This window comes from Anoplolepis gracilipes, chromosome 8, assembly GCF_047496725.1.
Source record: "Anoplolepis gracilipes chromosome 8, ASM4749672v1, whole genome shotgun sequence".
NCBI lineage: Eukaryota > Metazoa > Arthropoda > Insecta > Hymenoptera > Formicidae > Anoplolepis > Anoplolepis gracilipes.
In genome coordinates this window covers 7,651,806-7,675,030 of record NC_132977.1, presented here as the reverse complement: position 1 = coordinate 7,675,030, position 23,225 = coordinate 7,651,806, and the positions used below count along the sequence as shown (strand labels likewise).

Sequence of the window (23,225 nt, the reverse complement as noted above, 5' to 3'; positions counted from 1 at the left end):
TTTTTTTTTGTTTTTTTTTTTTTTTGTTTTAATTCCACGTCCGGTCATATAGTTTTTCGTTTGTTGGGAAGTTTTTCCCACAGGGCAGAAAGCCACTCGAGCATGGCGAAGATACTCCGCGGATATTTTCCGTAAAAAAACTTTCAGGCGAAAATCTCTTTACCGTGTTGCCAGGATTGCCTCTAGTAATGAAACTCGACGGAAAGAAGGATACGAAGGAGGAAAGAGATGCTAGAGGAGCGGTATTATAAAAAAAAAAAAAAAAAAAAAATAGAATAAAATATGAAATGTTGCGCAACGAAGAAGATTTGCTTCTGCACATTTTCCTCATTAAATGACACATGAGAGCCGCGTTTAGGGAGGTCGTGCGTCCATAAAACATTAGATCGTCTACGAACTTCGCGATGTGAAAATTGAGAGCATTAAATTCTGCATTTTTCCACGCACTACGTTTCTGAATTTTGGTACGTATTCTTCATATCCACACGCATGCGATTGCCGTGTGGATGTAATTAAAACAGGCGCGCACGCAGAGTACACGCGTCGAGCGTACACGTGCGAACGGTGTTGAAGAGATGCTGAGGAGAGGGGATGCGGAAGGTTTGAGGTCGCATTGATTTTGTCTAGACAGGGTGGAGACTGCTCTCTCGTGGTGTCGTCCTTCGCATCCATGGTTTGGTATGGTTTGGTCGTCCCGGCATGGTACACTTGTCAGTCGGGATGTTCCGTTTAGTTCTCGCCGATCGTTGCAACGCGAAGAGGAAGCGTCACTGTCGGGTCCTCCGTTCGATGACATTAAGCGACGATCGCGTTTAACAGAATAAAAGAAAGTAATTATTAAATCGCCACGTGTCGCGCGTGTATGCGCCTTATTAGATAAAATTATTAAAAATCTCTGCCTCATTGTACTTTAATAAATCCGATTGTCAGTAAATATGACGGGCTGTTATCAAATTATTCGCAAGATAATTTGACGTACAGGTATGACAATTACTTAATTTTTCCCTATTTGCTTTTTTTTTATAGGAACCCCTTCGACTCCGATAATGCCAGGCGGTACCCCCGGTACACCATCCTCCAAAACGAAGGTAGGTTCACGTTTCGTTGAAATAAAAATTTTTAAATTCTTGATTTTTTATCTAGAATTTTCAAATTTAAATCAATTTTTTGTTTTACAGGAAAAGATAATGTTGCGAGCGAAAGTCGTAGTGGCTCTGTATCCTTTCCGAGCCATCGAAGGCGGTGATTTGTCTCTCGAAAAGGTAAAATTTAAAAAAAGTAGTAATAAATATATAAAAAATAATATAAATTATATAATATCATATAATATTGTATATATCACATACATGTATATATTCCGTTATTAAAAATAGAACCATACTATTAAACGGAATATTTAGTAACGATCTACTTTGTTTTTTTGCAAATAACGCAGGGTGCGGAGTACGAAGTCTTGGATGATTCCCAGGAGCACTGGTGGAAAGTTAAGGATGAGAATGGGTATATACATTTTTTTTTTGTTCGAAGCAACTACACAAATATTTTTTTACGAGTTAGCCATTTACCAACACTTTTTTCCACGACCGACGATTTAACTTACGATACAACTTACTCACATTTTTGTCTCATACGTACAGTTTGCGGTAGCAACAATCAACTGGTAATCGCGAACAATAATCAGTTACAGCATACAGTTCTCACAAACAGTAATCTTAGCGGTGTTCTCTCGTATAATTAGCGATAATTATTCATGATAACCGGATTGTTTACTTATGCGGTAAAGTACGCGTGTAACATGCAACGTTAGCGAGAAATGGTTTGCACAAAGTTATTTAATTGCAGATCGATCGGCTATATCCCTAGCAACTACGTCAAAGAGAAGGAACTACTGGGACTGCAGAAATACGAGTGAGTTTAATACATATATTTTTCTGCGAACCGCAGAATTCGATAGTCTGTCGAGTTCGATAACGCTCTGTTGCTATTCCCATTTTTCCCCAAGTTATCGAGCGACCAAGTTTCCTACCGAAATGCTTTTCGATAGAAGTTTCACATAAATTGCAAGATGTTCGTATATGATAAAAGTAAAAAAAAAATGACCGTTGCGCTTGCGCTGTCGTAGATGGTACGTAGGTGATATGTCAAGACAACGCGCCGAGTCGCTGCTGAAGCAGGAAGATAAGGAGGGTTGTTTTGTCGTCCGCAATTCTTCGACCAAAGGGCTGTACACCCTCTCCCTTTACACGAAAGTGTAAGTCAACAATATTATATTTAAGTAATAAATTAATTGATTAAAAATGGATTCGATTAATCAGTAAATAACTTTCAACTTGAAATTGTTTCGCGCTTTTTATTTTCTTTTATTGAACTTTTTCCTATAATCTATGATTTTCCGTCTTGTCGCAGGCCACATCCCCACGTGAAGCATTACCACATCAAACAGAATACCCGCGGTGAATTTTACCTGTCGGAAAAGCATTGCTGCGGCTCCATTCCAGACCTGGTGAATTATCACAGACACAATAGCGGTGGTTTAGCCAGTAGGTTGAAGACTAGCCCCTGTGATCGTCCTGTACCACCGACCGCTGGTCTTAGTCATGGTTCGTCAAATTACTTTTTTTAATCTCTTCTCTCATGTATAGTATAAAGAGAAATAGAGATGTGTAAAATAAAATAAAAAAATAAGACGTCTCGGCCATTCGGTGCCACTTAACTAACAGCGGCTTTTTCGCAGACAAATGGGAGATCGACCCGGCGGAATTACATTTGCTGGAAGAACTTGGATCCGGCCAATTTGGAGTCGTGCGGAGAGGTAAGTGGCGTGGCTCCATCGACGTCGCCGTGAAGATGATGAAAGAGGGAACCATGTCCGAGGATGATTTTATAGAAGAAGCTAAAGTAATGACGTAAGTTTCAACCCATTTTTCTTACGTTCTTTATGTCTCTCACCTAAATATTCTTGTTCTTAAACTGAATCTTTATAAATATATTTTGTTTTCTAAAAGTTTAATATTAAATATTATTTGTATTAATATTAGATTAATTATAAGTTTCATATTTATTTATTGTATGTAGAAAACTGCAACATCAAAACCTAGTCCAGCTGTATGGCGTTTGCAGTAAAGATAGACCAATATACATTGTTACGGAATACATGCGACATGGTTCTCTCCTCAACTACCTCCGCCGTCACGAAACGTCATTAGGTGCAAATGTTGGCCTCTTATTAGACATGTGTATACAGGTAATGCAAGTTCTGCTCAACAGATGATATGAACATACCGACATAATTCAGTGATAACATAATAATGGAGATTTTTTTGCCTGTATTATAGGTCTGCAAAGGAATGGCATATTTAGAGAGGCATAACTACATACACAGAGATCTTGCTGCACGTAATTGTCTAGTAGGATCAGAAAACGTAGTAAAAGTTGCAGATTTTGGTTTAGCTAGGTAAAAACTATTTTATTATTGCATCTTTATATATATATTTATTTATACATACACATACAGTGAAAAAAGTTAAAAAATCTTTCACTTAAAAGATATATAAGTAAAATTTAGCTAATCAAACACAATTACTCTTAGGTACGTACTCGATGATCAGTATACCAGTAGTGGTGGCACCAAATTTCCCATTAAATGGGCGCCACCGGAAGTGTTGAATTACACGCGCTTTAGTTCGAAATCGGACGTGTGGGCATATGGGGTACTCATGTGGGAAGTATTCACGTGCGGAAAGATGCCTTATGGTCGCCTAAAGAATACGGAAGTCGTTGAACGAGTACAGCGTGGAATTATTCTGGAACGACCTAAAGCATGTTTTAAGGAAGTATATGAGGTAAGTTATCATTTATTTCTCTGCTCGTTTCTAAATCCTGAATTAATAAATTCGACGAATGACAGGTGATGCGCAAATGTTGGGCACACTGCCCGGAAGTACGACCGTCTTTCCGCGTCTTGAAGGAACAGCTGATCACTGTTTCTCAAGGGTTGGTCAACGATTGACTCAACCTTCTGCGGTGTATGCGCCTGTCTTCGCCCTCCTGCCGCACAATCCGACCGACGGCGAAGTCGTCACCATCGTCGGAACGATCGTCCTCCGCCGGTCTACCGTCGTCGAATCTATCGTATAATTCAGCAACGTTGCCGTCACGCAAAATTCGTGCGCCGGCCTCTCCCCCATCGCCTTCCACGATCGATTTTACTCGTCGTTTCTCGTCGATCACATGTAAATCAAAAGAAGAGGGCTCTTCGTCGCCAAATACACCCGGGCATCAAGCTAGTCAACAAAAACCATCCTCGAGCTCGACTAACAATGTGTGCGACGTTTGCAGTTCCTACGGACATCCGTGGATTGAAATATGCAAGGCGATACGAGCCACTAAAGGTAAATGAGTGAACATGTGTATGCGCGTGTGTGTAATCGAGTTTACACTATTCTATATATCGCGCTATTAGAGAACTGCCGTAATAGGGAGATGTGATTCTAAACTTCCTCCCCCTTTTTCTCCCTCCTTCCTCCCCGTAAACGTAACGCTCTCCTTTGTCTATCTTCCACTCTCGTTCCTTCTCCATGCATCTCCGAACACTTCAAACGGATGTTCCGAATGTTACACGATTTTATCCGACATTAGAATGCGTGATACTATTGTGTGTGTGTTTCACATACTATTTTTCCCAATATAATTTTTAGACTTTACTCTGTATCGTCATAAATACATTTATAAATAGAACAATAGTATTTATTGACGGCCTTTTGCAACAAATGCAATATATACAACTTGTGATTCCGCCTAGAATAAAATGTCATTTTATTATTATTATTATTTTGACAAACAGTGACATAACTTTGAGAATCAGAGATATTGTTTTTTGCTTAATAAACCGATTTAATAAATTAAGCTTGTCTACGTTACATATCACACTTGAAAGCAAAGAGGGAGAGAGAGAGAGAGAGAGAGAGAGAGAGAGAGAGAGAGAGAGAGAGAGAGAGAGAGAGAGAGAGAGAGAGAGAGAGAGAGAGAGAGAGAGAGAGAGAGAGAGAGAGTGAAAGAGAGCGACAAGAAAAGAAGCGTTTTAGTCTAACGAATTGTTTGTAAGAATTGCAATTCTTTTATGAAATTAATAGACAGTTGTATATAAATGGTAAGTAATACACATCATTTGTAACAATATTGAAAACTGAATTAACTCTCTCGTAAATTTTGCCCTAAATTTCTAAATCTCATACAAAATATTAAATAACATATACAATAAAATTAATTAATTTAAAATATATATTGTATACACACACACACATCGATAAGTTGTAAAAAATATATTAATCTGGTAAAAATCTATATTTCAAGGTTTCTCAGACAAGCAATAGGAATAAAAATTCTTACAAGAGTACAGCTCGCATAGGTCGCGTTTATTAAAACTCCTTTGAATTCATCTACAAACTTTTTTCGATGTGAATTCAAGGAGAAATTGTTTTTTTATGTGCGTCGACCCAACATGGAAAGCGAATTTATCATACAAATATTGATCTTCCAAGGAAAAGCAACACTGGTATCGTAACAAAAAATAATAATAATAAGTACTTCTATAATACATAATAATACTTCTATGTAATTAAACTACATTTTGTTTTTAGACAATGTATAAACTATAAGTGTAACAGATGTTATTCACACTTATGCACGCGGTTGTAGCAAAAAGGCATTGGAAATGCAAAAATTATGTTAAGTCCTTTTTATGCGGGAATTTCCGTTTGTCTTATTCCTGGTTCCTAGAAGAAATATAGAAAAGATCATATACAGTTGCAATTACATTGTTGTGTTAAAGAAGATTACGTTACATTGAACATATTTGAGTGAATTGTGAACGACTTTCTTAATATTGACCATAGTTTCTTGGAATGCATTAAGCCCACAAGTCTTACTAAAAATTCGCAAAAGTTAATTACATACGTTACCTACGGGATACAGAAATGTGGATACACTCTTCTCCGTATATCCCGATTGCACCTTGCAAGTGTATTGACCCATGTCGCCCCATTCGAGATCCGTTATCTGCAGATCGCCATTAGCGAGAACGGTATGTCTCGTATGTGTGGTGAGACTTATGGTGTTGCCCATGTTGTCTATCCAAAATAGATAAGGCGCCGGTTGACCAGCGGCTCTGCACGGAAGAATCACCGTTTTCCGTTGAATAGCGAATCTCCAGGGAGAGTGCAAGGTGATGGTAGGTTGACTTTCGCTGCTGCATACGGTTGTTCTGGTTGCTAGTGGACAATAAGATGATATTAGGATTATCATTTTATTGATAATTAATATTTTATTGATGCATCTATTTATATATCTATTTATGTAAATGAAGGGTGTAAAATATTCCGCCTGTTTTTACTCACTATTAACCAAGAGTACCGTTGCTGTCGATTGGGCCACTATATTTTCAGATACGGATACACAATACTTTAAACCTTGATCTTCAGGCCTGACGCAATCGATCACATACGTGGAAGAGATTTGAGCGAATTCCCTATCCATGGATACGGCATTACTCACTTCTTGGACCCGCATGGTCAATTCCTGAATCTGCCAGATCACAATCACATCGAACAAATGTAAGAAAGTAATGTTGTATAATATATAATGATTTATCACAAATCTTCGAGGATTTATGAAACGAGAAATATAAATGTTAATAGCAAGATAAATATTAATATCGACCTGTCTTTCCGGTTCATTTCCGGTTATCCAGTAGACTTGAGGCGGTGGAGTTCCAGTTACCTCGCATTGCAATTCCACGCGACTCCTATAATAATAATAATAATAATAATAATAATAATAATAATAATAATAATAATAATAATAATGAGTTCAATGCACGATATGTACAATTTTGTTTCATATTAATCGTTACTTTATATTAAAATATATTTACCCGACGGCGGCTTCCAAGGAATCTGGCGGATTCTGTATAATGCTGGTCCAAGTCGATGTAAAGCCTGGGTGCTAGAACGAAGACGACTATTGTAGAGAGGAGCACACACGCAACAGAAAGAGTATCCAACTGGATCTCATGCATTTCAATAGCTGAGAAATTGTGTAGCAAATTAGCAAAATAAGTACAGAAAGAAATTTTATAAACTCATTAAGACTTTAGCTCATTAGATGTTCATCGATGATATACACCTTTCTCTCGCCGGCCGGCTTAATATCACTTGTCAGTCTATTCGTCGCGATGGACTGGTCAACATTTGCCCGCGTGTACGATGTATTCAGTAGTAAGAATGCCAAAGGATTACCCAGGGTTACACTGGACACGGCAACGATCACCAGAAGGTGCGCAAAGTTCGAGAGATACAACCGCATCTGAAGAAAGAGCGCATCAGTGATATAAAAGAGTTTAAAACATCAGATTTGCCTTTAAGAGAGGAAAGCGATGAGATGTTGTCCTGAAGATGTTTACCTGAGATAGTAGACGGAAAACAAGCGATTTGCGTGATTTTACGTATAATAAATCGAATTAATACCGTCTATTTCCATGATGGGCAACACGCGCGCCGAATTAGTGAAATTTCACCGGGTAAGTAGGTGATGGAATGTAAAAAAAAAACTTTGTGCTAAATGAACATTCGTACATGCAATGCATTTAATATATTATATTCATATTGTTTGTATTTTCATGCATGTGTATATCCCTCGCTAAACGCACTTTCTTTGAATTTTAAATCTTTTTTTCTTTGGCCAAAATTTGAAATCAATTTTTCTTTCCTCAGCGGAAATGACGAAAGAGATCATTATTTATCGTATAATTTTTTAATTCTCAACATTATGTGTATCTTTGTGTCACTAGATTTTAAATTAAAATTCTATCAAAGTCAAGAATATTATTTTATCATCTATTCGTTTCGCGCTTGTAACTTAGTTCTCGAGCGAGTTTTAATTTTCATTCTCTCGTTAATTCCAAGATTATAAGTACAATGATGACGCGTATTGGTGAAGAAAAAATTGACTGAAAAGTGTGCTTAGCGACGGGGAACACTCTGTATATATGATGCAAACACGTAACGATTAATTTACATTGATTAGGGAGCCGTTTTAATGTCTCGTGTGCCACCCACAGCGGTTGAAAAAGTACGTGAGCAAGAGCACGTCAGATGCGGTGGATGCGCTATTTTGCCTTGTTGCATCAGCCGTTTTGGCTCGGATTGGTTTGCCTTAGCCGCCTCTCGAGATGGAGAGGGAAAACGGACCGGGTCGAAAGACACGTGCACGAAAGGCACGCTTCTTGATGTAGAAGCTTCAATTTTTTGTCGAGACTCTCACGGTTTAACGCGCAGTTTTATTCGCGAAATTGGTAAGCTTCGCCAGGCTATACACCGCTTGAAACAACTAAAAAAACATTAAAAGAATGTAAGCTTTTCAAGAATTTTTTAACTAGACTTAAAAATGCTGATCATTGACTTGAACTGTCAAAAAAAAACTAAATTTTTCATTTACGTAAAATATATATTTAATGGACACAAAGAGATTATTCATTATTAAAGATAGGTATTAGATCTAATTAATTATATGCGTTAAAGAAAATATTTGATTAATTGTTTCGAGCGATGTATTAGAAAGTACATATTATATACAGTTACATTCTGTATATAACAAATTCACATGTATTTATAAAAAAAAAAAAAAATAATTTTTGTTAGATATTCGCGGTGGATCTCTCCTTCTCTTTCTCTCTCTGGATTTAAAAGTGGAATGCCGAAGTTGTGCGTGACTTACCGTGCGTGTAATGCTGCGATTTTCCGAATAACTATTCGTTCCGAGGGAGATTCGAAAAAATGGAAAAAAGAAGACAAGCTCTCGCAGTTTATCACCGGCGAATCGAGGAGACCGACTGAACAACGGTATAACAGTTATTGGTCCATTTATATATTTCGAATGTAACAGCGGGCGCCCTTCCCTTTTCCCGATTGGTCGTTATTACCGGGAGTAGGGCGATAATACCACCGGCAAACAATCGAATTCATTATCTGCACGGGTCGTTTGTACCCGCGTAATAGATATCCCCAATTTGTTCCACCCTCATCTACGGTCCATCGATTTTTATATCTCAAAAGAACGACACGATAATTATTTTTATTGAAAGCAATCGTGTATCAGGAAGAGAGAAGATGACTCCAATTATCCGTCAGGTCTCAATATCGTGTATAGAAATATTTTTATATATCTCCTATATTTCATAGAAAGCGCTCTCTCTTTTTCTTCATTGTTCGTTTTTTTTTCTTCAAGAGTAACAAAGTTTCGACCTTTGATCCACGCGAGCTAACTTTAATTATTTAAATCTAAGAGAAGACATTTCTCATTTCCGAGATAAAACTATGACATCATTTCTCGACTCTCTAAAGAAGATTCTTTACTGAATTAATTAACGTGAAATATCGAAAATTTCGATTGAACATAATATATTAAAGTAGGTGCTATATATTTATTATTTTTATTACGATTTGATCAGTCAATTGTATCGTCCATTATATTAATCGCGATAATATTTCGTCGTTCGTTGAATTTATCTTATCCGCGAATCCGATCCGAAAATATGCGGTCAATCATGAAGACGTTCCAAGAAAAAATGTGTGTCCGCATTAAAACAGCTATGCCATCAAATTTGAATTTCGTCAGCGGTTTGGAGGTTGTCACCTCAAAATTACGCTGAACCTCTCGTAAAAATGTCCAAAAGACATTAGATCACACACGACGACAATGAAGACTGGATTGCTTACTCATTATAAATGCGTAATAGTATTTAGAGTGTATTTTAAAATCCTTCACTTGTGGACGTGTGCGTGTTCTTTTTCAAAATAATTATTTCTCTTTCTCTTTCAGATATGCAAAATAGTTCTCTTTGTATACAACAGAGATTATACACATTTGTATAACAAAGATTATACACATTTGTATAACAGAGAAATATTCACATAAATCTTCCGCTACGCGCATTTTGAAATGAAATATCTTTTCGCCTGAAGAGCCCCATGTGTAGAAGCTAACGATGTAGAACAATAAATGTGCGTTCGTTAGAATCCATTAAATGAAGAAACGAGCAAATAATTTACTGTGTGCGTATATGTGTGCGTTCAGTAATATTTTCTCAAATATTAATACCTCTTATACAAGGGTTACTGTTTGTTCCTTATGAAAGATATAAACTGTATATAAGAATAAAATGTAAATGGTATATTGACAATATTATATATATAAGATATAAAGTTGTTGCTATTTAATTACATTTAATTATTTAAATTTTCAATTTTAAATAGATCATGAGTTTCGCGCAAAAAATTTATCAGTAATAATAATATAACAAATGTTTTTTTTATGTAACTATTCAAAATTTTCTGAGTATAGATATTTATATATTATCGAGCTCGATATTATCGAGTTGCATTAAGTAGTATTGCGAATATAATCTGAAAATCTATATGAAAACTATCTCGAGAAAAGAAAATCTTAAGGCACACATTCACACACAAGATTTATTTTATATTTTCTATATCTTATTGTTTTATAAAAAAATCTTATATCAATTTGAATTAACGCAATAATTGAAGAAAAAATTATGTTTGATGAAATATATTTTAATTATTAGAAATATTAAATAAATATTATCTAATTTTACAATTATAATATTATAAATGTAATTAAAATAATAAATTCTGAAAAATAATAGATTAAAAAATATGAAAATTAACGTGTCAATATTTAAATACTATGAAATATATTTTAATTATTGGAAATATTAAAACAAATATACATTGTCTAATTTTACAGTTAACGTGTTAATATTCTTAAAGAAAAATCATTAAATAAGGCTCATTATTTCAATTCATCAATATCATGACGACGTTAAAACGGATACTGAATTGTCATAGAATTTCAAATATCCTGATATACTATGCATTATGCATGTATCGTCTTATTTCCTTTTTGTACTGATACTCAATTATAGTGCATTTTTGTCCTATCATTAAGATAGAGCATACGAACACAAATCAAACAATATGTGTAACACGTATTAACATATGTTAAAAATATTTTAAAAAATATGATTGTACTCAATAATATAAAAAAGATTGATTATTATAATATTTTTAGCAATACAATTTAATTTTAATTTTCATCTTGATTGGAGGAAAGTGAACAAGGTGAAAGATACTGAAAAGTTGAGGACACATTAAAATTATAAATTTATTTTACTATTATTAATATAATGAAACAAATATAATATTTCTCTTAAATTTTTTTATATACTTTTTATTTATCTCTTTCAAAGTTTTATTGTCTCTTGTTAGCTAATAAACTAATAATTTTGTATGTTTTCTGAAAATGCAGAGGTTTTTACAGAAATATTAGATGTGTATACTATGTATATTAGTCATCACTAGAATACATAATGCAATGTAGTAAAGATAATGCAATCTTTACTGAGAAAGTATGTAATGATTTTTTCACTGAAAACTAAAATGATAATGAATATTATTGCTTTCTAATAGTTCTTCAAGATAATCAAGTCAAAAGCCTAATAATGTTGGCATTTATCAGTTTAAAAACAAACGCATCAGTTGTATGCCTTATAAGCGCATAACATATAATATTTAAGGTATATTTTTAGAATATTATATCTTCCAAAAATATATCTTGAATATATCTAAAGTAGTAAAAGGAATAAATGTAGTCGTCGTAATCGGTTGTCGAGGCCGCCGCAAGAAAACTTGTCCTATCTATAACTGCTATCAATAGTCTTCGGGACTTAGTAAGAAATATGTACATACAATAATGACCCACACGGTCACTATCATGAGAATAACGAATATTAATAACATAAAGCCATAAATGTAGTAAACTTTGTACGCCCAGAATGAGATAAAAATGAAGTACATTTTAACAAAGATCAAACCAAAAGGTAAAATTCCACCGAGCATTAAAATAGCGGTTCCATGAATCACTTTTTCTCAGGTATCGGTCGAGGCACCGCATTCATGCGACACGGAACATCCGGTGTCCCGACGAGATTTCGCCTTAGAATTGTACCTACCATTGTCAGCGGTAATATCACAAATATGCAAATACACGTTACTGCGACCATGGATCCGAAAAACTCAGGATAAAACTAAAACGCAATTTTACAGCACGATTTATTCACATCTTTTTTTGAAGCGCATTTTGTCTGAGACTGAGCAATTATTTATTATTTTAAGCACGCTCAAGGATATGGGATGCAGATACGAAAATAAAGGACAAGTCAAAGCAGCAATAAAATAATTTGATTGTCGCGCTTGGCTCTCAATTAGCCCGTTTCCTTTATGAATATTCACTAACAGAGCCTTCAACTTCATTTTTAATAAAGTAAATTTTAAAAAGTTGTTGAACCAAAGCAAGACTAAATTTGTAATAACACTATAATAAATTTTACTCTTAGATTGTAAATAATTATAGAAATTTTTATAAATATATTTTAACTATATAAAATGTACACAACAAAATACACAGTATCAGTGACATAAAATATAAAACAGATCATGAGAATACTTGTTGGAATATATAGATTTCATATAATATATATAATTTCTCAACATTTTTATTAAAAATATATATATATATTTTTTTTTATATATAAAATATATCTATATCAACATGATAAATGTATACAGTTAAAACAAATTGCGATATATTTTTACGATATTATGTCTAGTAAAGTTCAACGAGCGGCTTATGATTTATGAATTCTAAAAATACAAGGCGCAACGGTTGTCTTAACTCCAACATCGAAAAACATCATAATTACATACAAATCGATAATCTTATCAAAACAGATGTGGTGACTATAGACCCCTAGACTATAGATTGCCTGTCTTATTTTCAATTGAGGTAGCATCTTTGATTAATCACAAATTTATGTTATTAAAATCACTTCACATTGGAAACGCATGAATATAGTACTGTTGTTAGACAACTGTAAAGTATAATTGTGCTGAGATCCTGTAACAACTTATGATATTAATCGACATTTTTCACATTATTGATTCCGTCCATGAGTTTCAACCGCTGCTGTAAAAGATTCTCTTCTGCCTTCAACTGTTTTGAAATAAGTGGTTTTACGGTTGATCTAAAAGAATTTAAATTATTTAATCTAAATAAACTAAACATTTCAATTTTACGTAATATACTTACAGATCTAAACACAATTCTGCAAGATGCTGTGGCATGTGATATCGCGCGTGCGGAGAAAGATCCAGAAACGGATCATTCACATTTACCATGCTTTCAAACCCTCCAAATCTATACGAATAAAGCACATAATACAAATTATGACATAATCCAGAAAAAATGGCATTCTAATGAAAATAATAGTTTAATATGAATCTTACCTCACGACGAAATGTCTGCGATACTGATGAATGGTATCATTTGTATTACGTTTTGCTAATTCAAGTACGGCGGGAAATGCCACGTCACGAAAATCACCAATTTCAGAGTATTTATTGAATTTATTCAAATCCAAATTATTCATCTTTGATATAACGATGGATCTTGTTATCGGTGTATCTATCCAAACAACACGACATTTACTATCAAGTAATTTGGTAAACCATGAAACAGGACCAACTTTAGCTACGTTGTTCCATTCAGCTTCATCATACCAGTCATATACCTTTAAAAGCAATAGTTGTGAGAAACATCCTTGACAGAGATTGTATTATGCTTTGCATTATATAAATTTTAATCGAAATACTTTTTTAAATCGCAAAAATTTTGATTTTATTAACTTATGTTATAGATATCATGTAAATTTCATTATCAACAATTCTAAGTAATAGAAAACTTACAGAACAGGAACACATCTTAGCAAGTATTTCGCGAAAATCTTTCATTAATGCCATAAACGATATCGAATTTTTAGTATAAAGAAGAACAATATCGTCATGAGAAAGACTATCGTGATCGATTTCCTTTTCACTGTCGTTATTATCAACGATACTGAGATCAGTAGACTCTAAACAAGCAGAATTCAGAAAATCATCGTGATGTGGCTTGAAATATAAGGTGACCTCCTTCTTTCGAGTACATAGGTACCAGAAACATAATGTTCCGATTATCGCCAATCCGATCAATACAAAGGCGATGATTGGCAATTGTAAGTTTGCACCCACTAATTTCTCTGATTTTGCCATTGCACCAATCTTATCATATAATGTAGCATTCGCACAACCTGCAAAGATAATTTGTAATACACCACATTAGTTTATAAAAATAAAGTCTCTGTAAAAATTAATGGTTCTATATAAAATTTAAAATATCTTTTCGATTTATTAAATGGCAAAATAGGTATGTATTGTACTATAATACAACAAAAGATACATTGTCTTCAGTTATAACTTTTTTGTAAAGTTTCTTATTCTTGATTTGCACTCACCTTTTATCCATGTACATGGCAATGTTGTATTTACACCTGGTGGTTTCCAGATAGTATTTTTATAACACCGATCATCAACTACGCGATATAAAAAACAGTAATCTGTAGTTTTCGTAGTTTGTACTTGAAAATTACATTGCACAGTCTTCATATATTCCCCACTTGCTGTCCGCATCTATTTGATCAAAGTTTTTGTTCAATGTAATACATGCAGATAAATATATAACAATAGAGAATTTGGAGTTTGATTAAAATAATTTATCATAAACCAAAAGAGATAATATTTACCACTTTTACAATACAATTATCTTTCGGTGCTTCCATAAAATTAGTATCCTATGAAAATAAAGAAATTAAATTTGGATGTCAGTCGCAAAAAAAAAAAACGAAGATGCATACATTTTTCTTAATAACTAAATATTACCAGATCAATTTTTTGTGTGAATATTAACGGTTCTCCATACCACATACAGCCTTTTCCTGGAATTAATGTATTTTGTGACGATATCAATCCCACTTCAAGTAACGCTCCTGTATTTATTGGTAGCGAAACATCTAATGTAAGATTCGTTAATTCATGTCTGTAACAGATACGTACATATGTATACATACATTCTCTTTTATATTTTGACTTTTTCATAATATCACAATTTTCTATAAATAAATTTATCTTAGGTTACAATAGGAGATAGACTGTTTACTGAGAGCTTGTAATTAAATATACATTGGTTTATGCATTATACATAAATTGTTATGTACACATAATTATTTACTACTATACCTTTGATCAAGATTATAATATGTATCATATCTACAGGTAAACTGTGGTTCTGTCACTTCTGTACGTTGATAAGTAGTATTTAAGAATTTATAGCCCTTTGTCACATATGATTTTCTACCTACATGAAACATAAGTGCGTAACATCCTTGAAAGATGTATTCAAACCATACATATGCAATGTTTTTCTGAAATATTAATTAAAATTAATTATTTATCATTTTTAAATAAATGTTTTTTATTAACATAATTGTGTCTGTATACATACACACACACAAAGATTAATCTCTTTTCAAATATAACACTCTTGCACATTTACAAGATATATAATATTATTTTATCGTTCTTAATATTATTTTACATTTATAAGTATAATACAGTATTCTTGTACATTTACAAGAATTTTATTCTCATTTCGTTTATCGTCACGTCTTCTTCATTATCATTTATTTTACAAATTTGTCAATATATAAGTCTGTATATAGGTCATAATATTGTTTATTACCTTACATAAGGATACTGTCAAATCATCATTATAATTTATAAGTTGATTATCTTTCCTAAGAATACACAGAGTTCTCTCTATGGTATGTATATATGGATTAACGTCTTTTTCTTCTCCAAAGTCATACTCATCACATTCTTTTTCATTCTTGATCAAAGGATTAACTAATAAGGCTACCCCTACTCCACATTCTTTTTTAGGTGGTACAAACTCAACTTTCAGAGAATCTTAAATAAAAAAGAAGATATAATTAATGGATATAATTATATATAATGAACGTTATTGTTTTGTCAATTAATTATTGAATGTACATACCAGTATAGTTCCCTCCCTTTACATCCAGTTTTACACCAAAGTGGATATTGTCAGGAATATCTTTAGCGGTACAATAATTAATTAGTGAAGGATTGTATCTATGTATTGTATCTATGTATTGTATTTTATAATTGTTTACATCTCCATAGCATTGCTTAAATGTGTACTAAAAAAATAAAATAGAAAATCTATAATAATAATAATAATATATACACATCATACTTTTTTTTTGTTACATAATTTATTTCTCATGCTAAAAGGAGCATTTCTTTAATTTCTCACTTATTTATTTATTGTAAACAACTCACAAAATCACATAAAGTATCTTAACATTACGTATTATTTTCGAGATAAATAAATTTGTCAGATAACTCACCATGCACGGTGCTTCTAAAAATTCTCCCTGTACAAGAATAAATAACGACAGAAGAGTGACACATTGTCCACTGTACATTGTCCACTTTTGTCTTACAAACAATAATCATGATTTTAAAGTGCGTTACACATAAAATATTGTATTGGGTGTTTATGCACAGTAAGCAGTTTATTCTTTGGCTATCTGGTCCAAAATTTATTTAAAATAATATAAATTTTTTCCATGCTCGCGACATGCGCGTACCACACGTATAGCAATAGCGATCGAATTGAGGCGCATTACATGCTTACGTTTTATTTATCACCTTTATCATGACCTTTATCACACATTCGCTCTATTCAGTCGATAGTAGCGAACGTGCTATAGTAGTGAACAATAATCGACACCGATTCTGTACGAGAGAGTACTCTACTCATACATTTTATTCATACATACAAAAGTTACGGTCAAGACTACGCTACGAACACTTTGAATTGTCATTCTATCTTTGCTCTATATTCCATAAGAATAAAGATAGAATATTTTGAAGCATTTGTAGCGCAGTCTTGACCGCAGTCATAAATAGAAGTGTAAAACGCGATTGGAATGAAGAATGAAGTATGAAGTTGAAAGCGCTGAAAGTCAAATATTTTTTAATAAACAACAGTTTAAACCTATTGTCCCTTAATTACTTCCTCTGAATCTAGATTTAATTATTAATGTGACGTAGGTCTTAATTTGTTTATTAAAAGCCTAAGCAAAAGAGAAGCCCGAAAGATATACTATCACGATGCCATTTTTCATACAACGCTTTTTCCACGTTGTACACTAGCGTCGCATATATCTTTTTTACAGCTGTTTGAACTACATGGCCAGATCTACTTTGATGATAAAATAGTTATGGATGTAGCACGGACATGAACCAAGTGCTTTATGTCCGCGCTATATCCACAAATTGTCAAGATCAAAAATATATAGCTATTTATATAAATGTATATAAAGTAGAATAAACTTTTTTTTAATACAGTGTAGGAGACACTTATAATAAATATTGTTTCTTTTATTTTATTATTCTTGAAAAAAATATATAAAGGCAATATCTAATATCTCTTATAAAGTAAAATATTTGTGCGAGAGCAGTGTGAAGGAGCGAGAGAGATATTAAACGCGAGAGCAGGATAGTAAAAAAAATGTAATTTCTTAATTAAACACAATTTTTAATAAACTACTGACGGCACCCTATATTTACAATAAAAATTAAAATATTAAAATATTAAAAATATATTATTTTAAATATTAAAATATTGATAAATTCGATTGTCTTATTACTATATAACACGTAGACTGAGGAGCGGTTAATCGATTTTTCTTGATAACTTAGATGAATTTTTAGATTATGTTTGACAACAATAAAGTATGCCTCGCTCCTCTCTCATGCGGTGGGTTATTTATTTTGTGCCCTTCTATTAGAAAGACCCCGATTTATCGAGATGATGACATATATGTTTCCGGTGATAGTTTTGTATACTTTATTGTTATTATGATGGATTTTTCTAAAAGGGCGATAATTATTATTGTTGTGGTTTTGAGGCCGTATAGTTCATAAAATTGCTTTAAAATACTTACGTGTATTATATTTAGTAATCGCGTTTCACATACAATCTTTAAAGCGCGTTAAATATATCTAATAATATAATATCATTTTAGTTGGGAAATTTTACATGCATTTTAGAATCACTTGATGTATATATTTTAACACGTTACATAGTATAACGCATATTTTATATTAATTTTAGCGCGAGGAGTGAAAGAGAGAAAGAGAGCATATACTCCCCCTTCTCCTTGACGTCACGCGTTGAGTAGTAAGAGAGGGTGAGCGCCGCGTATGGCGTACGTGAGTGTGAGTGAGTTGACAGGCGCGAGTCATTCATTGCGAGTTCGGCGTTCGGCGGGCGTAGTGTGCGCACGTGTCTTACGTCTTACTCCGGCGCCGGCGCCGGCACGTGCGTCGCGTTCTGTCACCTCGAAGTCGAGCGCGCCGTACACGTTCTTCGCGATGATAATACGTAATAATAATACGATAATATTATGCGATAAATCTTAACGTATTAAAATACGTCTAAAATATGATTCTGAAATAAAATAATAACATTCGATTTTGGTGACATGGCGCGCTATTATTTTTACTTTGTCTCGGCTTCGTCGCGATCGCGGTCGTTTTCGTTCATATAATTCCTGATTTCGATCACGAAATTATATTGCGTTGTCGGGGATCGTATTCGATGCTGACTAAATGGGATTCTCTCAGCGCTGCATAAAAGATATATGCGTGATCGCGAATTCTCAAATCTCGCGTTGTCGCGAATTCCCAATTAGAACTCCTCAAGTCACTTTATCACGAGTTTTTGCTGGCGTAGAAGTCTGCTTGCTAGGTCTGCTAGATCTGCTAGGGCTACTAGGTCTGTTAGGTCTGCTAGGTCTACTAGGTCTGCTAGGGTTATTAGGACATTAAAAAAGAAAATAAAATTTAATAATAAAATAAAGTTTAAAGCTATAAAATTAAATTTATTTTTTGGGCAAAAAATTATTATTAATTAAAAAATATTAAAAGTAGTTAATATTTTAAATATAGAAATAAAAAATTAATTAAATATAAATAACGGATAAATAATTGAGAAAATAAATAATAAATTATAAATGAAGATTATTAGGTAAAAATTAAATCTATAATAAATTAAATTATAAAAAACGTAAACGATGTAACTTATTTATTGTATAAGATATGATATACGTTTAAGTCGTATTATATTATTATATATATATATATATATATATATATATATATATATATATATAATATTGTATTTATTGTACATATTATATTATATAAGATTATATAAATATATTAAGATATTATTGCGTGAGATACATTTAAATTGTATTATATTATAAGTGTATAATATGTATATTATATCTTAATAATCTGAAATTACACGAAATTGAAATGTACAATAACAAAAAAGTTCCATTAAAATTCTAGGTTCTCTTAATTGAGAGAGATAATTTATAAATTTATCAATAATTCTCTTGGTCGTGACAGACTACGTTACGTTTGATCTAAAAATTTCTAATAAATTTTATACTAGACGCATTTTGAATATTTTCGTGCAATTTTATGTAATAAAATTATTTTGTATTAAAAATTTAAATTATATTTTATATTAAATTTGTAATTCTATTTTGTAATACATAATTAGTTTTATATGTATATAACATAGAATTAATATTATATGTGTGACACATAATTTTATACATATATAATAAAGTGTTGAGCGACAGTTATATGCGCTTTGTCACAATTATTTATTGCATTTGAGATCTGCAGTGAGTTTCTTCCTGTTTCCTATTCTTTTTCTTTCAATTTTGTCCTTATGGCGTTATACTGATTGTGAGAAGTGCATTTGAACACACGTATTTGGTATACTTATATATAAATATTTATATTTATATATTTAGATGTTTATATTTATATATATTATATTTATTATATTTTCTATATTTTTATAGAGTTATTTAGTTCATTTCAGTTTAGTTTATTTTATTAATAAATAAATACAAAACGTAGTTTGATAAATTTTTATAACAGCAAAGCAGAGATTGTATTAAATCAACTGGTTCATGTCTGTGCTACATCTATAACTGCTTTATCATTATCGAAAGTGAACGTGGCATGTAGTACGTAGTTCCAGAAGGTTGTAAAATGGATGTACGCGACGCTAGTGTACAATGTGAAAAAAAGTATTGTATGAGAAATAGCACCGTAACAACCTCTTTCAGGCTTCTCTCTGGGAAAAGAAAAGATCTGTCGAAGAGTCGAGGAAAGTAACACGAAGATATAGAAGAAAAAAATGGGACGAACAATTTATGCCGAGGAACATCTTCGCGTGTATTTAGCGTCTCTAGCGAAACCAGATGGATACGTAACGGGATTAATTTTAGGACAGGTTCGACTATTTGTTTTTTTTTATCTTTCAGTTTTGCCCGTTTCACACTTTTCTTGTTTTTGCATACGCGACGAACATACGTGACAAATAAGCAATGCAAATTTATTTCAAGTTACTCTTCAAATTATTTAAATTCAAGTCTATATACTGTTCCAAATGTTATGTTTCTTTTTTTTATCAATTTATAAAAAGAACAGTTTGATTTTTAAGTAGATTTATTAATAAATCATAATATATTTGCATTAACTACTTTTATTTGATTATACAGAATGCTGGACAAAAGGACTACATAGTGCATTTAGCAAAGACACCACCTCCTCGTACTAAAAATGTTGTCGAAGAAACATTAATTAGCTCTACTTCACTTGAAGAACAGGATACAGCAAATACATATATTAAATCTGTTATGGATATACCTATCAGTTGGGTCGCTGATCACGCTAAACATGTATATATTACTGTCTTCTTGATTCAGTTACAGATATGCAAAACTTGATATTTATAAACTATTCATTTTTTTAAAATTTATATTAAAATAGTATAGTGTATATTGTTATGGAGATAATTATAACAGCAGCTTGTTTCATATACAGGTTACAAAAATGTTGCCAGGTGGAATGTGGGTACTTGGTATATTTATTGTTGGACCTGAGGATATTTTAGATACTACTAATAATGTACAAAAACTTAAATCAGTTCTTAGTGCAATTTACAAAACTCTGTCGTGGAATAATAAGCACCTTTGTGGAAATAACCAGGATGAGAAGATTATATTAAGTTTTAATAGCATAACACAAAAGTATAATGCCTTTGATAGTTTAAATAAACTTGAATTCTTTATATGCCATATTTTATAATTAATTTAACAACTTTTTTGGATATATTTTTAGATATATTTGCAAGTCTGTAGACATTATTAAAGACAATATATTAAAACCAGCAGACTGGAAATTCCAAGAAAGAGCAACTAGATGGTATCAACTTGAAGCTCTAGTAGACTTTGACAGATTGTATTTTATTGCTGCAGATAAGAATCCCGAGACTTTCAAGAAACAGCTACAGGTAGTGACAAATAAACAATTTATTATTCTTTCAAATACTATATGAACTAAAAGCATAAACCTCACAGAATATCTTGACAAGCGTAGCAGATTTAATTGATTCTTCACTCATTGTCATTGAGGGAGAAGTTGGAGCTTCGGACGACGCATTGGAAATGATTGGCAAGAAAAAGAAAAATAATAAAGAATGTAAAAATAAGAAAGATAATAACAATAACTCGCTTCAAGTTAGTCTATATATTCCCTGTGTAAGTGCAAACAAATATTTGTTTAATATTACAATTATAATTAGAAAATTAATTTATTAAATAAAATTTATTTTACTTTGATAGGAGCAAAACGATACTGATTCGTGTATAAAAGTAACACCGTGTAGTGCATCAATACGACTAATTGGACAATTAGTCAGCAGAACATTCCTACATCAAAAAGCCAGTATTGCGGAAGCCAACATGGCTGTGAAACAAGATATAGTAAGATCTCTGGCAAGCAGATTGGAAATGCATTGGGACAGTTTAATAGAAGAAGAAAATGGTTCTCCTGAAGGTAAACTGTTAATACTTTTTATACTACAAGAGAGAAGGGGATATCTCTTTTATAGTATAACAAGTAGATTTCGATACATTTGCAGTCTTGTAATTTTTTTATTTTTAGAAAATATCACATTGCATGAACCACCTCGAAGGGTATTGATAGCATTACCAGAAAATAAAGTCACACTATCAGATTATTTATTCCCTGGTGAAGGGCCACAGGAGGCATTATTATCATTACAAGAACTTTTAGATCTCAAAGTGCAGGAAAGTCAAGTACAAAAAGAAGTTGAACTACAAGTTGGTAAGTAGAAATGTAAAAATAAAACGTTTCATTATAATAATTCGAAAAGTTGCTCATATATCATTATTTAAATATGATGACAGATCCTACAGAATTTTACTGCCAAAGTGATATCAATAATAAATCGTCGGGCAGTAATACTGATAAAACCAAAAATAATCGTCAAATTCATCGCGTTTATCAAATAACCGTTTCTCTTATTGCATTAAGTGTTGCATTAATTATATTGATAATAGCTGTCCTTGTGCATCAACTACTCACAGTTTAATAAATATATATATATATATATATATTCTACTTTGTACAAGCGCTAGAAATATATATAGATTGTACAAATGTAACATTATAGATTTTTTATATTTATTATAATAAAATTAATGTCAATAATATCATACAAATATATTATAAATGTATATATAATACATGTATATTTTTAATGATTAGACGAATATGCCAGAAAGTAAAAAAATAAATTTTCTTATGTATAGTAAATAACATAAATTTGGATCAATAAAATTAAGTAATCATATTTTTCTCATCTTATCATTATAATATCTTCTTTCAATTAAGCATTATATATATAATATAAACAATAAATTACTCAACATATAATAATACTTCTTAAAGTTCTTTTTTAAAAATTTTATAGCCAATAGAAGATACTACATTTAATAATGTAAATGTTTTAGAGAATAGAAAAAATGTATTGACTCCTCTTTTCTGGCGTACACGCAATTATTAAAGCTGCACATAAATATGATATAATAAATAATGCAGTTGTAGAAAATAACGATTTAATTATGCATGTTACAATTGAAATTTTTGATGCAATTATACAAATTTAAATCTGTAAATAATTATATTTGTACTTTAATAATAACATAAGTTCGGCCGTTTTATTAATTT

At 32.1% G+C, this 23,225-nt stretch overlaps 4 protein-coding genes across 10 annotated transcripts in view; 2 read left to right on the top strand and 2 right to left on the bottom strand.

Annotated features, from left to right (window-relative positions):
* The window catches only part of Btk29a (tyrosine-protein kinase Btk), a 28,363-nt gene extending 23,305 nt beyond the window's left edge, over positions 1 to 5,058 (top strand). For 3 of the 4 annotated variants that reach the window (XM_072897474.1, XM_072897475.1, XM_072897476.1), the window contains 11 exons: positions 1,027 to 1,088; positions 1,179 to 1,262; positions 1,436 to 1,500; positions 1,843 to 1,908; positions 2,123 to 2,251; positions 2,407 to 2,600; positions 2,735 to 2,906; positions 3,076 to 3,244; positions 3,336 to 3,454; positions 3,590 to 3,842; positions 3,908 to 5,058. In XM_072897474.1, coding sequence (XP_072753575.1) covers positions 1,027 to 1,088; positions 1,179 to 1,262; positions 1,436 to 1,500; positions 1,843 to 1,908; positions 2,123 to 2,251; positions 2,407 to 2,600; positions 2,735 to 2,906; positions 3,076 to 3,244; positions 3,336 to 3,454; positions 3,590 to 3,842; positions 3,908 to 4,009 — 1,415 coding nt within the window. In that variant the 3' untranslated portion in view covers positions 4,010 to 5,058. Of the gene's footprint in view, positions 1 to 15; positions 831 to 1,026; positions 1,089 to 1,178; positions 1,263 to 1,435; positions 1,501 to 1,842; positions 1,909 to 2,122; positions 2,252 to 2,406; positions 2,601 to 2,734; positions 2,907 to 3,075; positions 3,245 to 3,335; positions 3,455 to 3,589; positions 3,843 to 3,907 lie in introns of those variants that run through there. The other variant, XM_072897477.1, reaches the window with a different exon arrangement.
* Positions 5,059 to 5,393: 335 nt separating this feature from the next.
* Impl2 (Ecdysone-inducible gene L2) lies at positions 5,394 to 8,877 on the bottom strand. 4 transcript variants are annotated; one of them, XM_072897528.1, is made up of 7 exons: positions 8,773 to 8,877; positions 7,183 to 7,362; positions 6,932 to 7,002; positions 6,718 to 6,802; positions 6,396 to 6,582; positions 5,956 to 6,269; positions 5,394 to 5,774 (listed from the first exon to the last, which is right to left on the bottom strand). In XM_072897528.1, the coding sequence occupies exons 2-7, from the start codon at positions 7,360 to 7,362 to the stop codon at positions 5,739 to 5,741; spliced, it is 873 nt and encodes a 290-aa protein (XP_072753629.1). In that variant the 5' UTR covers positions 8,773 to 8,877; the 3' UTR covers positions 5,394 to 5,738. The 4 variants fall into 4 exon arrangements, with proteins under 4 accessions (XP_072753629.1, XP_072753627.1, XP_072753631.1 ...); XM_072897526.1 differs by having other exon boundaries at positions 5,961 to 6,269; XM_072897530.1 differs by having other exon boundaries at positions 5,965 to 6,269.
* Positions 8,878 to 12,730: 3,853 nt separating this feature from the next.
* Positions 12,731 to 16,918, bottom strand: LOC140668466 (uncharacterized). The gene is made up of 11 exons (XM_072897482.1): positions 16,439 to 16,918; positions 16,063 to 16,228; positions 15,748 to 15,974; positions 15,246 to 15,430; positions 14,889 to 15,045; positions 14,753 to 14,800; positions 14,465 to 14,639; positions 13,878 to 14,260; positions 13,419 to 13,702; positions 13,222 to 13,329; positions 12,731 to 13,156 (listed from the first exon to the last, which is right to left on the bottom strand). Exons 1-11 carry the CDS (start codon positions 16,514 to 16,516, stop codon positions 13,048 to 13,050), a joined length of 1,920 nt encoding a protein of 639 aa, XP_072753583.1. The 5' UTR covers positions 16,517 to 16,918; the 3' UTR covers positions 12,731 to 13,047.
* Positions 16,919 to 20,213: 3,295 nt separating this feature from the next.
* LOC140668472 (protein odr-4 homolog) lies at positions 20,214 to 23,222 on the top strand. The gene is made up of 8 exons (XM_072897496.1): positions 20,214 to 20,421; positions 20,690 to 20,869; positions 21,015 to 21,220; positions 21,312 to 21,483; positions 21,551 to 21,730; positions 21,815 to 22,028; positions 22,137 to 22,319; positions 22,403 to 23,222. Exons 1-8 carry the CDS (start codon positions 20,326 to 20,328, stop codon positions 22,585 to 22,587), a joined length of 1,416 nt encoding a protein of 471 aa, XP_072753597.1. The 5' UTR covers positions 20,214 to 20,325; the 3' UTR covers positions 22,588 to 23,222.
* The last annotated feature ends 3 nt before the right edge of the window (positions 23,223 to 23,225 follow it).